Here is a 16,280-nt window from a genome sequence, read left to right as displayed (position 1 = left end):
GCATATGCTTGTGCTCAAGAATAAATCTCTTGCTTAAATCTCATGAAATTATTAAATGAACACATACTTCAATAATCTCAAAGGGAATTTAAGATGACTAATGATTTTAAGGGACAGAGGGAAGTTTTTCCTCCATCTTTTCCCCGCCATTAAACTGCATTGATATCTTTTTTTTGTTGCACAGGAGATGAAGTGGACACTAAAGAGGATGACACTCAGGATATTGACGACGATGACGATCCAGAAAACAGGTACTTAGAAAGATGCCTCAGAGGGGGGAGGGGGGTATCTGGACCCGGTTCTGGAGTAATTGGTAAATGACACTGCTGTCTGTGAGGAGTGTGTCGGACTCAGATAACTGAGTTTGATTGATACTTTCTGTGCTCTTCATTGTCATTTGAGATGTTTAACCTAACAGATGCACTGGACTCTCGCTACATATCGCCATAAGCTCAGAATAACGTGGCTGTTCACCGTCTTCCTTCCACTAGAGTTACTAGAAAAAATGCTATTAAAATAGATAACAAAACCTTTTTCTCTAAAAATAACTTAATAGTGTATGAAATATATTCATTTTTCGGCTTGTTTTTGTAAGCTTGTACGTGTTCATTTAGCTCCTTATTTACTTCATCACTGTTTAAAACTTTATTAATTTTAATTGGAATTAATTTGATATCTTTCTTTGTTCATTTGTTATTTCTTTATTTATTTCTGAATTATTTCCCCTCGCATCATATGGATTTATTTATGTCCTTAAAATGGTTTATGCCTTTAATTTATTTTGACTTTGTCACACATTTAGTTATTTTTTTAAATGAGACTTAAGTATTGATAAAAAGTGCCTTTTTTATTATTATTATTGTGGGATTGAAGTGAAACCATCTCCTTTTGTCTTTTTTTTTCTTTTCTTTTTTCTTTCCGTTTTCCATAGGATTGCTAAGAAAATGCTTCTTGCCCAAATAAAATCCAACTACTCTTCAGGAGCAGAGAGCTCCTCCTCCGACGATGAAGCAGCGAATGAAGAGAAGTCTTCCAAAAAAACGAAAGCTGAAAAAGAAGAGGAGGAGGAAGGTAGCTTCTCCGTTAAATGTGCTTCGGATGGGCCTGTTTTTAAACTTTTATTTTATTTTTATTTTTTTTTTGCGTTTTCTCGAATGATCAAATGATTTGCGTCTCTCCTCCAAGAGCAAGACGATTCAGAGGACTCCGGATCAGATGTTGAAGTGAAGAAGAGCGGCAGACGCCACAAACTGCTTCGTCATAAACTCTCTCTCAGTGAGGGTGAATCAGGGGAGGAGAAAGCCGGTAAAGAAAAGAAGAACAAGGGGGGCAAGAAGAAGTCGCAGAAAGGCAAATTCAAATATTTCTTCTTCTCTTTTTTTTTTGTCTTTTTTGTCTCTTCTGTATTTTGTCAATTCTGAGCCTGTCGATTGACTTTTTTTTTTTGTTATTGTTTGTCTGCCAGAAAGCAGCGACGACTCTGCAGACTCAGACTTTGAGAAGTCAGAGTCCAGTTCAGAGTCGGGGATGAGTGAGGAGGTCAGTGAATCAGAAACCGATGATAAGCGTCGAAAGACCAGGTGAGGGGAAAGGGCTCCATTCGGTCGTTTATTTCACAGCAGATGGACCGGGATGAATCTTGCGCTGCTCTTGGATAATTCAGTTGTGTTTTGTCCCTATAGATCTGCGAAGAGGAGGGCTGATGAGAAACAGAGAAGTTACAAGCAGCAGAAGAAGAAGAAGCGACGCAGGATCAAAGTTCAGGACTCTTCCTCCAGCAACGAGAAGGTGTTTTAAATGCTGTGCGCTTGTTTGAACTTTGGAAATGTCCCAAAGCTCCTTTTTTTTTATTTTTATTTTTTTAAATATTTTTTGGGGCTTTTTATGCCTTTAATGGATAGGAGAGTTGGAGAGAGACAGGAAGCAGGGGGCAGAGAGATGGGGAAGACATGCAGCAAAGGGCCGTCCGGGTGCGGGACTCGAACCGGGGCCCGCTGCAGCGAGGACTGTGGCCTCTGTACATGTTGCGGCTGCTTAACCCACTACGCCACCGACTGCCCCCAAAGCTTTTTTTTTTTTTTTGTTTGTTTTTTTTTGTTAAAATGTCTTTAAATTTCTTGGCAGGATTATTTGGTGTAGGCACAAAAGGTTTACTATTCAAGTCGTGCATGACACCTAATATTTGATCTGAATTTCCTCCTGGAGTGTGTTTTGAAGATTATTACGGGTACAAAAGGATCATGGGGTTACTCGGTGCTTTTACCTAAGGGCTGAAGATCAGACGGCTGAAGCCAATGTTCATTTCCACAGAGCGGAGAGGAAGATGACGATAACGACGATGAAGGCCAAAAGGGCCGTAAAAAGATTCGCAAAATCCTGAAAGATGACAAACTGCGGACAGAGACGAGAGATGCTCTGAAAGAGGAGGAGGACAGGAGGAAACGTATCGCCGAGAGAGAGGCACTCAGGGAGAAACTCCGAGAGGTAAGTCCGTCTTATCGAAAAATGGAACGAGCCGTTACATCAGCAACTCAAAGGCTGTGTTATCATGCAGCATTTCTGCTTACTAGGCTGAATGTCCAAGATCTCATTCAGTTCTCTGATAACAATAATTTGATTATTTCCCCCAGGAAATTGGTTGTTAGGAGAGCTAATGAGTAGCAGTGTTGCATTGTACGAGTTGCACTATTTACAAAATCAAATCAAACAACTCGGTAGTAACAGTTTCACAAGTGACCGACAGCCTGAGTCCATGCACTGAAAACTCTGGTGAACAGTGCCGCAGGTTTTTACTGTTATTTAGTTTGTTGTAGTGTTAATAATACAATTATGTCTTAGCGCACATTCTTTGTAAATGAATAGCCTGCTGGGAGATTAAAATTCAACTTAGCAAAGTGGTGCTTATCAAGCAGCAAAGCCTAGCTGGATACATCACAGCGAGGATCTACCCAGTCGGCCACCAGTAGCACGACCCGTTCCAGGGATTTTTTTTATTTATTTATTTTTTTAAATTTGTGGTGTAATCAAACAAAGCTATGGAACATGGACGAGATAAACTAGCACTGCTGTCTTCTGCCCTACTGCCTGTGCGGCAAGACTTTAACAGGCGCTGGACTCCGTTCTGCTCATTATCTCCCTGATATTTAGTTTTTTTTCTCATCGGTCTACTCCTACGATTTCATGAGTATGGGTCTTTGTGGGCATGTTTGTTGGGGGGACCTGGCCTCGTCCTGGCCTCACTGCACAGTGTGGAGAGCACAAGTTGCAGTGGTTCCATTGTGTTGCTAATTCAGCTCTGGAAAAGTTTGGTGCGACTAAAATGACCGAATGATTAGCAACTGTTTTTCTACTGAGATATTTGATTTATTTAGAGATGGAGCTACAGCATTTCATATCCAAACTGTGAGGTTGCAGTGTAAGATGTTGTATTATGACGTACTCACAAAATTCTGTTTGTGTAACATAATCCTGCATCTCCAGGATATGGAGATCGATGCATTTTTGGGTCCTATACGTTTGTTTTATTATTTTTTATTTTTAAGGCAGCATGTTTTTACCCGCCTTTAAACCTCTCTCAGGTGATCGTTGTGGAGGAGACTTCCAAGATGGTCTGCCCCATCACGACAAAGCTTGTACTTGATGAGGATGAAGAGACCAAGGAGCCGCTGGTGCAGGTGCACAGGAACCTTGTTACAAAGCTCAAACCTCACCAGGTGGATGGTACGTGCATGCAGTTTCTGTACTTGGAGAACTTTTTGGCCGGACAAGCCTGAGATCGTCCTGACCGAGGCATGTCCCCGCTGTCGTCGTGTTTTGTTTCAGGGGTGCAGTTCATGTGGGACTGCTGCTGCGAAGCTGTGAAAAAGATTGAGAAGTCTGTTGGTTCTGGCTGCATCCTGGCCCATTGTATGGGTCTTGGGAAAACTCTGCAGGTATAAAACCACAAAAGAAAGAGTAAACGGAAACACTTTGTTGTATTTCTCTGTGTCTATCTGCTGCTGTTACAAATATCATGTTAATTTGACATGAATTATAAATGATATTTGCATACAGAGGCCAGTAGAATTTTGAAGAATTCTATGTCAATGCTAGGCTTATTTCCTTCAGATGAACTTTACTTCCTTGAGTCTTGCCCAATACAATGTTTTTAACTGTTCTGAACCAGCTGTAAGGACATAATGCACAGAAAACCGCAGGATGGATCTAGTCTAAGTCAAGTCTTATCACAGCTTTGTCCTGTGTTAAACGGTGTTTAACTGTAGTCCCCATTTTGCCCTGTAGGTGGTGACATTGCTTCATACATTGCTGCTTTGTGAGAAGCTTAATTTTGCCACTGCGCTGGTGGTTTGTCCCCTGAACACTGTCCTTAACTGGCTTAATGAGTTTGAGAAGTGGCAACAAGGGCTGGAAGATGATGAGAGTTTAGAGGTAAGAAGTTGCCCTTGTGATCTTTCGTGCCCTTTCTTTTTAATTGCGGCATGGAGCTCAGCATATTTACATTTGGTTTGTTTAACAGGTGACTGAACTAGCTACAGTGAAGAGGCCCCAGGACAGAGCATATGCCCTCCAGAGATGGCAAGAGTCGGGCGGCGTGATGATCATGGGCTACGAGATGTACCGAAACCTGACACAGGGCAGGAACATCAAGAGCAAGAAGCTCAAAGAGACCTTTCAGAAGACACTTGTAGATCCAGGTACAGTTTTTTTTTAATTATTGTTTTTTTTTGTTCTTTTTAAAGAGTGAATGGCTGGGTTCTTGCTGGTGCGGGAAATCCTCGAAAATGCCTCTATTTGAAAGGTTCGCAAAGGGGTTTGAATTTTGGATACAGGGCTCGATATATAGCATGAAATAGTATCCGCACTAATTAGGTGCCGTTTGGTTTGATAGTCTGCTATTTAGATGAAGAAATGATATAGAACTTGACTGTTTTGCCTCAAAGTAGTTGAGCTGCTGTATTAACTGCGGTGAAGACGAGAAGCAGTGAGGGCAGCTTGTATCAGTTCAAGTTGATTTGTTGTGCTTTTATTTATCCTATTCAAAAAGTCCCAGGGAGTCGATGTGAGTCGACCTTCCTCTAAGATGAATATTCTCCTAGATCTAATATTTTCAAAAAAGAATTTATTGAAATTGATTTGTCTGGCTGTTATACAGGTTAGGTGAATTCCATAAGTACGTAATGCTAAATGTACTTAACAAATAGCCTACAGCATCGGGGATAGAATTATTGTATGAAATTTTCCTTGTTCGTTTTCACTAGGTCCAGACTTGGTGATCTGTGATGAAGGTCATATCCTGAAGAATGAGGCTTCTGCTGTGTCCAAGGCGATGAACTCCATCAGGACAAAGAGGAGGATTGTGCTGACTGGAACGCCTCTACAAAACAACCTCATTGAATGTGAGACATCGTGCTTCCTCTGGGCGCTATGAATAAACGCAGATGATTGACAACTGTTATAAATAACCCAGTTTTATGTAGATGTTGAATTAAGGTCTGAATTAAAATGTCTGACTCCTACAGACCACTGCATGGTGAACTTCATCAAGGAGAACCTGCTCGGGTCAGTGAAGGAGTTCAGGAATCGCTTCATTAACCCCATTCAGAACGGCCAGTGTGCCGACTCCACTCTACAAGATGTCCGGATTATGAAGAAGAGAGCTCACATTCTCTATGAGATGCTGGCTGGCTGTGTCCAGGTAAAAGATCTCTGTCAGTCGACTCGGCTCTTCTTTGACTTCCTCCCTTTTTGCCTCAAGTAACTATTTTGTACATCTGTTCCGTCACAGAGGAAAGATTACACGGCGCTCACAAAGTTTTTGCCTCCCAAACACGAATACGTGCTGTCGATCCGAGTGACTCCGATCCAGTGTAAACTCTACAGACACTACCTGGAGCATTTCACAGGTGAGAAGCGTTGTGGAGCTTTTGATTGCACAGGTGCCTGCTGTGAATCTTTGTGTGTTTGGAGCTGAAGGGATTGTGGTGACTGTTGGTAGGGCTTCTACAAGGTCGTGACTTATTGTCCAGGCCCAGATTTAAGTCTTGGAATAAAACATTTTTAAAGTGAAAAATGTAAGTAGTCTATACGAGACTAAATCCTTTTTCGGGAGTCCTGCTTCTCTTAAAAGTGCTTTTTTTACTGGATGTCATTCACTCAGGCAGGGTTTTTACATAAATGGAAGGCCTTTCTGGTATCTCACTTTTTCAAGGTGCTTTGTTAAGTCGTTTAGTGGACTTTCCTCTATGAATGTGGCCCAGGACCTGTGTGTGTGTGTGTGTGTGTGTGTGTGTGTGTGTGTCAGAGTGGCAGCTGGCACTGTGCCGCAGGCAGGTTTTAAGCCCAGTTTCCCACGTTTCTCCCTAATGAAGAGCTCTGGGAGAGAGGGAACAGAGGGTGTGGGGTAAAAGGGAGGGAGATGTGGGGGCATAAAGGAACGGGAAAGAAATCTGGGGGGAGAAGGGGCCAGAGGTTTTACACCAAAACCAAAAACAAAGAACAGGAGAGCTGGAATGTGGGGTGGGGGGTGGGTTTGGTGGTATGCGCTGTGGGCTCATTAGGCCGGGTTGTCCACAGTGCACAGTGCTGATGTTGAGCTGCTGGCTGAAGATCTCAGAAGTGGCTTCTTTGGACCACAGAGCACCAGTCACTCAGTCAGCACGGTGGGAATGGCTGTAAATGTTCACTTCTTTTTTTGCTGCTTGCGTAAAATGCACAGTAACTTCTGACCTCCCGGGGTCAGTGCAGGCCAACTTGTAGAGCATGCACATGACATTCAGCAATCACCACTCACTTTGGCAAGCAGTCGACTAAACCAATTTTAAGCCCAGATATTCATTTTTTTTGCTTTGAGAATTTTGAATTGGTTCCCACATTGCTATCAGAAGACTGGCCATCGTCTGCTTCTGGGCTTGATTCACTTTAAGCTGAGTCCATGCACTGAGAGCTACATGTCAAGATTGAACTTTTGTTACTCTGTTCTCTAAAATCATCTGTGTGTATAAGAGATTGAGGGCGTGCAAGACAAATTTGGGAACTAACATCCATCTCCCTGCTTCTACTTTTTCCCCTTGCGTGCAGGTGTGGGGAATGCTGTGGAAGGGGGGGGCCGGGGCCGCACGGGAACCAAACTCTTCCAGGATTTCCAGATACTCAGCAGAATCTGGACCCATCCCTGGTGCCTTCAGCTGGACTACATCAGCAAAGAAAACAGGGTATGGCTGAGGAAGAAGAGACTAAACCACACTGAAGCCTTAACTCAAACATATTGCCACAGAATGTTTCTGCCACCCACAATCCAGAACTGTGTTTGGTTGTTGTACGTCCCCACACAGATGAGTCTCACACAAGTGCATTGCCTTGCAGGGTTTCTTTGATGAAGACAGTATGGACGAATTCATCGCATCAGAAACGGAGGAATCGTCCATGAGTCTGACATCTGAGGATGAGAAGATAAAGAAGTAAAACCTTTTTTTTTTTTTTTTTTTTTTTTTTTTTTTTTTTTTGCTTTTCTTTCTGCATTCAAATGCACTTGTCTCTTGGATTACCTGACCATGTGCCCTCCTATGTTCCTCATATCCGATAGGAAAAAGAAGCAAGCAAAAGGTAAAAAGAGGGGATCCGATGACTCGGACAGCGACGACGTAGAGGTCATCAAGGAGTGGAACAGCAGCTCTCGTGGAAAGAACGGAGAAGGTCGAACCAGACCGGAGCCTGTTGAAGAACGTAAGCTTGTCATACATAATAATGGGACTAAAAGCAGGGTCCGTACACAGTATGAAAAATGATTTATGCTTCTAAAATATTGCCCCCATATGTCATTTTCTGAAATGTAGCATTTGGAATTTCTAAAAATAAATGATTATCCATGTTGTTTATCATGGCGTGTGGGCCAGGCAGGTAGCACAGCAAAAAACATTCATCACCATGTAAGAACCTCATCTGTCACCACCCACTGCTTTGCATCAGCCCTGCTGAAATGTATTATTGAAGAAAATGGTTTTTGGGTGTGAAATTGGTATTGGTATGTGAAAGTGTAAGGTGTGTCATCAACAGTTTGAGGAGTTTGTCTTTTAATGCTAAAATGATGCAGTGCACGCAACATTATATACAGTTATTATTAAATTAATTTAAATTCATAATTAAATCTTTTGGAGAGTTATGCAGTTGAAAAGGAAGTTTATCTTTTATGCATTAGGAAGCCTTCATTAATGCATTCATTAGCCACATTTATATTAATGTGCCAAAAGTAGGCAACTTAAGTGCCTGCCAGGGTCAAAAGTGCTTCCAATGCCACTTCTGAGGCTTGATTCAGTCTTCCTCTGGGCTACGGGGCAGGGCTTTAGACCCTGCCAGCCACCCATGGGCTAAACAGGGCTAACTGTAGCTTAAGGCAATGTCAAGGTGAAGGGGTTTACTGTACCTGTGGGTTGAATCAAAGCTTATTAATGCTGCTGTGCGCTTCGCTTAAATTGCACACAGTCTCATTCATTTAAGAACAGCTGGTGCTCTGCGTGCTCTGCTTATTCAGAGCAAGGACGTTTCCTCGAAAGCAATTAATGGACAACTCTGTATATTAAGGGACAATCGGAAAACGTCCCCCTTACACTGCAGTCACTCTCTGACGCTGTGCAACCTAAACAGCTTTTTGGCACGATCGCCACACAACCTCTTGTTTCGTTCACAGGTAACGGCAAACAAACGCCCGCTGTGGCCTCATTACAGTCGCTTCCTGCACCTGCTCTGCTGCTTCCTACCTGCAATTCAAACTTTCTCTCGTAAAGTTAACTTCATTCATTGATTTTTCATAACCGCTTCATTTTGATCAGTGTTAACGTTTGCTTCAAAGCAGCATAATGTGGGCATGTTGCTCGGGCAATGCTCCTGGGCCAGCAGCCCCCACATTTGAAATCTAAAGAGGGTTTTGGCTCTCAACTCTCTGCGAGCGCTGGCTCAGTGATAGCCCAAGCTCACGCTGGCCTGATAGTGTCATTTAAAGCTGTCGTCATTTCCACGACAAAAGTGAGTAAAAGTCCACTTTATAGATTGCATTTTGTATGAGCCACAGAACCTGGAGTTTCAGTCTTCTTACGATAAGTGACTTTTATTTTATTTTTGACAGTGAGAATGTAACGTATATTTCCACATTTGGATTTTGGAACCATTAGTGTTTATAATAACAATCTGGTTCAGTGTTCTTGGGTATCAAATATTCCCTGAAGAAAAGTCTGGAAGTCTGAGTCTTGAAATGTTTTTTGGAAAGAAAATTGTGGTCGTATTACACAGTACAGGTAAATATCTTGGATGCTTATACTCTGCTCACAGTGAGTTCTCGTCAACGCTCTCCTCGCTCATCTTCACAAAAGACACATACACTTCTTACCCCTCTCCATGTTTGATCCCAAATGATTGTAGGCCTCTAAAAGCTTCGAGCACAGTTGGGGTTACTCGATTGAAATTGACACAGCGAGCAGCCAGAAGTTACAGAAGAGGGAAGACTTCACTGACTTCACAAAGACTGATTTCTTACTCTGTGTATCACAACCAGCTCGGTCGACCGCACCAGGAAGTCCATGTTCTGCTGACTGGCACAGAGAGTTTGTCACCGATGCAGACGCTGAGATCCTGGAACACTCCGGGAAGATAACGCTCCTCTTTGAAATATTGCGCATGGCTGAGGAAGTGGATGAGAAAGTGTAAGTCTTGTCTAAACGAGGCACGAGTAACTCCGTTTTCAGCCTTTTACTTTTATTTGCAAAGGTTTAACATGCCGCTCCAGTTGGGTGACGTTGTATTTTTTTGCCTGTCCTCAGGTTGGTGTTCAGTCAGTCTCTCATTTCCTTGGACCTGATTGAGGATTTTCTCGAGCTGTCTTGCAGAGCGAAAGATGAGGATAAAGTCTCTCCATACAAAGGTAGGTGTTTGGTGTATTGACTCTTGAACTCGAGATGCTCTCACTGCACTGTGCTGTCAAGCCCGTCTGTCCGTCTGTGGTCAGCCTACCTTTTGAAGATGGGATTTTGAAATGGGATGCTGGTTTCATTATGTGCTGAACTTAACAAGCAATATTTCTCACAACCCCAGTTCCAAAAAAGTTTGGGCCGCCCAGTGAAATGGAAATAAAAGCAGAATGTAGTGATTTGTGAATTTCATGAACCAATATTGTATTCACCGTAGAACAGCAAAACGCAACAGATGTTGAAAGTGAGACATTATGGCACCAACAGCTCACCAACAGCTCATTTGGAAACTGTTCTGCGGTCATATTGCTCAAACTCCGAAATTCCTTTTGGAAATCATGGATGCTGCATCCTCCAGATTTAAAGAGGCGAAGAACCATCGGGTTTGTTGTTTGAGCTTGCTCCAAAAGCCTGCATCACTGATGTTCTGGGCTGCATTAGAACCTATGAAACCTGCAGCATGCACATCTGGGAAAATGCCATCGATGCTTAAAGGTATAAACAGGCTTTAGAGCAACGCATGCCTCCATCCACGTCACACTTCACATCCTTCACCTGATGCAAACACATGCCACATCATGAAAAGCAAAATGCAACGGAGGAGACCCAGAACTGTTAAGCAGCTAGAATCCTGTATGAGACGAGATATCCTTTTGGAATTGGGGTTGTATCGTGAGCTCACTACTGTTTTTGTGGGATTTGTGGGAGATGTTAATGAATTGATCATGCAAACCTTGGAGAAAGCTAAAGGTTTTTTCTCAGTGTTGCAGGTTTCAGACCCTTCAAGACAGCCCACATGTAACATATATTTGGCTGCACGCTGGCGTGCTTATTACCCTTAAACACACACAGACACACAAACACATTGCCGCTGGTGTAAGGTCATGTTCCTAATTAAACTTCGGCAGCTGTTTTTGCTTTCATTTTGAAAATGATTAGACCTTGACTTTTTATTCTACAAAAAAAATGTTTGCTCAAGGGTTTGTAATTTGTAATGAAAAGATCACAGTGCCGTAATTGGAAACATACTGAAATGTTGGTTGTGAAGGCTGGTGGGGGGAGTTGGCCATCTTGAAGGCTAAACACGGCTGGCCTCTAACCAACACAGCCATCTATCTGCTGTCTGCTAATACCCAAACTAAGTCCTTTTGACAAGGAAAAGACCGAGTTGACGGCGACTCTTGTGCTTTAAAAGATTTTGTGGAGCTTAGACTGTGATGAGTTGTCAAAGCAGATTTTTATCTCCTGTGTCTTTTGAAGGTGAAGGCAAATGGTTCAGGAACATTGACTATTATCGCTTGGATGGCTCCACCAACGCACTCACCAGGAAGAAGTGGGCTGAGGAGTTCAATGACACCAGTAACACGAGGTGCGATGCTTTAGCTATTTTTCAAAAATTGCAAATCAGTCGTCGGACCAATTTTGACAAGCACGTCAGAATTCCGATGGTTTCATAAAACATGTAAAGACAAAAATCCTGGTTCTGCACAGAGCACCTTAGGTTAAACATGTCCTTATAGCGCCTGAAGTCTTTCGCCTAAGATGTCCTTAAAATGTATTTAAGGTTTTCTCTTTACTTTGATCATAAACTCAGACCTTAGAAACCAACTTGAGTTAAAAAACAACAACATGACATTTGTTGCCTTTAACTCTGTCTTAATGTTAGGATGGTAAAGTCTGTGGTGATAGATTAAGAAAATAAACCCATCCAAGGAAGTTTGTTTGTAACAGAATGAGCCAAAGGGATCCGCTGTGATTTTTGCATCATCGATCGGACCTGCACACAACCAGTGATTTATTTTAATTATTTTTTTGCAGTTGTTTGCTGTCAAATCTGTCATTAAGCCACCTCACAGTTGATGATAACGCTTTTAGCGGCTTTACACTGCAGGACTTTTCCACCCAGTTTTTGGTGAGCGATTTCATGTCCACAAGCCAACAGCAGTGTGCCGTATCCTTCAGAACCTCAGTAACCCTTAGCTGCTGAGCACCCCGGCAACATTTCTGTCTAAACAAGTGGAGGATGAGGTGTAACCGGTTCCTCAGCAGTGTGACGGCACAGACGTCAGTCTTCAAGCGCTCTTGATTCATGAAAATGTATTAATTAATCGAAATAATCAGCATTCAGTCAACAACCAGTTCCTTTTTTAGGCTTTAAAATGAACTTTTCTTGTTTTCTTTTCTTCTGTCATTTCTTTATTGCGTCGCTTCTGCAACACAACAGGAAAAGCAATGACGACTGAGCGTTAAGGTGTTGGAAAGATATTCAAATCTTAGATTTGATTCTTAAATGTCAGTCATCGGTTTTGCATATATTTTGATTGAGAATGTAATGTTGTAATTGCGCAAGATTGCTACATACAGAGCTAAAATATGAAGGCACTTTCATGCTCCTGAAGCTAAACTTCATTATTTTAGGAACACAACAAGCCTGGGAGTAACCATGTTGTCATTGAGCGATTGATATCAGAGTTTCTGGCCATCTCAGAAAAACTCACAACTTTTATTGCCAAGGGTCTCCTCAGTCTTAGAACCGGGGCTTTTTGCACTATGTTGTGCCCCGTCAGAGCCACGATTCACTATCCCATCTCAAAGATATGTTTCTGACTCCCCTGATTCCCCACATCTCTTTAATTCGTCTAATTAATATAAGAAGTTGTAAGTAAATTAATTTTGCATAGTTACAAATACTTTACTTATGGAAGTGCCAAGTTGTGTCATGGGGGGTAAAAATCAAGATGCATTGGTAATCTCGCATCGCATCTCTCTGAATCAGAATGTTATTGTGAGGTGCCTGGAGTCCCTCCCCTACGAAGCATGAGTGTAAGGAAATAAATAGCCTCCCTGGAAAATGGAATTTATCACCATAAAAATTCTTACAAAGCAGTAAATGCCTTAACAATTACCCTAAACAAAAGAACCCTTTTAAGAGATTCTTCGACACGCTCTTAAGTGAGTCCCTCGGGTCAGGAGAGATTAAGCCTCAAGTGTCACACTTGAGGAGAACATTTAAAGTACTTGATGCAGAAGGGCCCTGCGTTGCATGATACTCAATGTTCCGTCCTCTGCCACTGTCACACACACAGAGGGCGTTTGTTTCTCATATCGACACGAGCCGGTTCACTTGGCATCAACTTGGTAGCGGCCAACAGGGTCATCATCTTCGACGCCTCCTGGAACCCCTCCTACGACGTCCAGAGTATCTTCAGGGTGTACCGCTTCGGCCAGTTCAAGCCCGTCTATGTCTACAGGTTCCTCGCCCAGGTACGTTCCATTTGAGTGGCCCCTTATCAACCGTAAGTGCTTGACACAAGTCTTAATCATGAATCTGACTGCTGTTTCTGTGCCTCACCTGTGACACTCATCCATAACGTTGGAGAAAAGTCCGTTATTTTGTTCTCGTCTTTCCTCTCATCTCCGGCCGTCTCTTTCAGGGCACAATGGAGGAGAAGATTTACGAGCGACAGGTCACCAAGCAGTCTTTGTCATTCCGGGTTGTGGACCAGCAGCAGATTGAGAGGCACTTTACCATGAACGAGCTGGCAGAACTCTACACCTTCGAACCGGACACGCTGGATGATCCCTCGGAGAAGAAGAGCAAAAAAGCCACACCCATGCTTCCCAAGGTAAACCTGCATATGCTTTGCGTCTATGATGAGCAAAGCTTTTTTTTTTGTTGTTTTTTTTAGAAATGTTATTTAGTATAAATCACACATGTAATTGCACCTTGATGACCCTTTTAACTTGGACTGTTCCTTGCAGGAATTGCAGATGATTAGGGAGAAACCTATCAAAAGTCAAGTAGCTTTTTTTTCCAGTTCATATCGGTAAACATGACACAAAATGCCAAGCTTATTTTTCCCAAACCTGCAGCGGGTAGTACGTTCCTTCTTTTGAAGTTTAATACTTGAGTTATAAACTGTTTTTAAGACTCGCTGCCAGCTTGTATCCTGCTCGGCCTTTCTGGGATCTTTCTATTTGTTCCTTTTCAAAATCCCCTAATCGGCTCATCTCGTCTTAATGCAGGTGCTGTGTCACTATTTTGGTCCCCTGGGGTTTTATAAGAACACACAGCCCTTACATGGGCCATCCAACCCAGCGCAGCTGCATAGATCTGTGTGTTTACTGCTATTTACTAAATAGTGTTCTCATTGCAACACGGCTGCTGCCCTGCTATAAACCTGCAGTCCTCTTTTTTTCATTCATTCCTCGCAGCCTTCTTCCTCTCTGTTGATCTTTGAATGACTCCAGTCCTGTCCCACTCCTTTCCTTCCCTTCTGGGTTTACTCAGTTGGATTTCTTAAGTGCTTTTACTTTGGTTTTGTTTTGATTGAACCTGGGTTACTTTACAGAAATCTGTAAACGGAATAGATAACAGAAACACTCCAGCTTGCAAAAGGGCCTCCGCCAGTCCACCTTTATAGGAAATATTTCTAAAATTGACACTTTTTTAACAGATTTTCGCTGTCGTTTATTTACTTAATCTCTATCGAACGGCTGTATTTGTTGCACGTCTGTGTTTGTGTTTTTGTGTGTATTGTGTTCTTCCTGGTGCTTGACAACCGTTCATTTGATCTACTTCAAACTTGGCGTTGGTATTGCTGGTGACCGCAGCAATTCCAAATGCATATGAGCTGCTTTCGGACAGACCGTTCTAAGAACGCAGTTATCAGAACTACCCTCCTCGAATTTCGTTCTGATAACTATCCTTCCCCAGCGGAACTGTTTCAGTCTGCATTCGCACATGAGTCGGGACCTGATAGGGACTGATGGGCCGCGCGCAGACGTCTGCGTCAGTGACATGTTAGCCGTTTAGCGCTACATTCAAACACAAAACAAAACGGTAAAAGTAAGGAGAGTAGAAAAAACACCACCAAGAAGCTAATATGGAGAGCGGGGAGGCCACCGTGTTTATGGTCTGCATGATGGTGATATTAATCATGGACAATCACATCAGGCGTCTAATATCGAGGCTGGAAAAGCTCACAGAGAGAGTCAGGAGACGATACTTTTTCATTTCATGAAGGAAGAAAGGAGAGCAGAGCGCCGCAGACAAATGAGACCAGTGTAAGTTTAACTTATTAAACACCCGCCGGTTGTGTCTGTGTCATATGAGGAAACATTTCAGCCGTGATAGCATGACATGGGGCGTAGCTACCGACCACCACACACCTACGTCAGATGCGTTCTATAAGAACTATCAGAAGACCCGACCTCGGAGAAGGAGCTAAATAGTTATAGGAACTGAGGGCGATAGCCCCGAGTTCCTGTATGTCCGAACACGGGAGAAAACGGCCCCGCGGATTAAAAGGTTATTAGAACTGCCAAAGGTTCCTACAGTCCGAAAGCGGCTATGGATAAGCAGTTTACATATTTTGGGTAAATGTAGCTTTAAGCTTCCACATCATCTGTTTGCATATTGGACCTGCCAGACCGACTCTCTACTCTTACGTAATATGTTGTTTTGCCAAGCGGCTGCGATTGGCTATTTTGCTGATTGCCGGTCAACATGCGTCGATGTCGAGCCGCAGTTTCCAGTGAGCTTCTGAGAAAGTTTATCCAAACAACTGTGCTTTTCTGCCTTTTCTAGTTTCACCGTGGCCGTATTCTGTTATCCTAGCGTTGCGCAGGCTCGCAGCATCACACTGCTAACTGCTCGTTCCCGTTCGCCAAGCATGAAGACATTCTGGTTGCAACCGAGCAATATATAAGCGAGGGTCGTTGTGGCCGAACCCACTCCACAGATGCCGTTACATGTATACATCATACCTCCAATTGCACTACTCTGGTGTGTTATTTGAAAGTACATCATTTGACTCAATATCAAATGGACTCGGCGCAGCTTGGAGCAATAATATTTACAGCTGTAACATTAGTGGGAGAATGAGCTTTTTTTTTTGATGAGCCTGACGTAAGTAAAATGAGGCAAACAGCCAAACTAGCAGCGAAGCACTGTTTGGGTCAATGCAGAGATGCTTGTTTTAAGGTGTGGGAGGAATGGCCTAAACCATCATCAAACCATCACCCATCAAAAAACATGACTATGAAAGAAAACAAATGATCAGCTACAGCGTCACTTTTCAGAAGCGGGGCCACTGATCTTTTTATAGATCCGTGTTAGATCTGCGAGGCTTACTTAAGTGACCTTTCCTTTTGTGATCATTTATATCCGTGGGAAGGAGCGTCTGCGTTGGTCTCCAGATGAACCCCAAAGACCCTTATGCTATCAACATTAGAATAGTAAATATTTAACAGAAAATATAAATCCTCATTTGCAAGTCGCTTTGGATAAAAGCGTCTGCTAATTGCATAAACATAAACCTA

General features: G+C 42.8%; 1 protein-coding gene across 1 annotated transcript in view; it reads left to right on the top strand.

Moving 5' to 3' along the window:
* The window catches only part of atrx (ATRX chromatin remodeler), a 35,111-nt gene that overhangs the window by 6,925 nt on the left and 11,906 nt on the right, over positions 1-16,280 (top strand). Inside the window, exons 9-29 of the mRNA XM_075481201.1 lie at positions 185-251; positions 932-1,071; positions 1,186-1,350; positions 1,466-1,580; positions 1,683-1,788; positions 2,311-2,484; positions 3,579-3,720; positions 3,823-3,932; positions 4,282-4,428; positions 4,517-4,694; positions 5,259-5,396; positions 5,520-5,695; positions 5,786-5,903; positions 7,078-7,211; positions 7,363-7,457; positions 7,583-7,722; positions 9,545-9,692; positions 9,810-9,910; positions 11,217-11,325; positions 13,043-13,220; positions 13,391-13,582. Coding sequence (XP_075337316.1) covers positions 185-251; positions 932-1,071; positions 1,186-1,350; positions 1,466-1,580; positions 1,683-1,788; positions 2,311-2,484; positions 3,579-3,720; positions 3,823-3,932; positions 4,282-4,428; positions 4,517-4,694; positions 5,259-5,396; positions 5,520-5,695; positions 5,786-5,903; positions 7,078-7,211; positions 7,363-7,457; positions 7,583-7,722; positions 9,545-9,692; positions 9,810-9,910; positions 11,217-11,325; positions 13,043-13,220; positions 13,391-13,582 — 2,873 coding nt within the window. The remainder of the gene's footprint in view (positions 1-184; positions 252-931; positions 1,072-1,185; positions 1,351-1,465; positions 1,581-1,682; positions 1,789-2,310; positions 2,485-3,578; positions 3,721-3,822; positions 3,933-4,281; positions 4,429-4,516; positions 4,695-5,258; positions 5,397-5,519; positions 5,696-5,785; positions 5,904-7,077; positions 7,212-7,362; positions 7,458-7,582; positions 7,723-9,544; positions 9,693-9,809; positions 9,911-11,216; positions 11,326-13,042; positions 13,221-13,390; positions 13,583-16,280) is intronic.

Source organism: Odontesthes bonariensis, chromosome 13, assembly GCF_027942865.1.
Source record: "Odontesthes bonariensis isolate fOdoBon6 chromosome 13, fOdoBon6.hap1, whole genome shotgun sequence".
Classification (NCBI taxonomy): domain Eukaryota; kingdom Metazoa; phylum Chordata; class Actinopteri; order Atheriniformes; family Atherinopsidae; genus Odontesthes; species Odontesthes bonariensis.
Note: the sequence above shows the minus strand (reverse complement) of the source record. Positions and strands in the feature narration are given on the sequence as shown.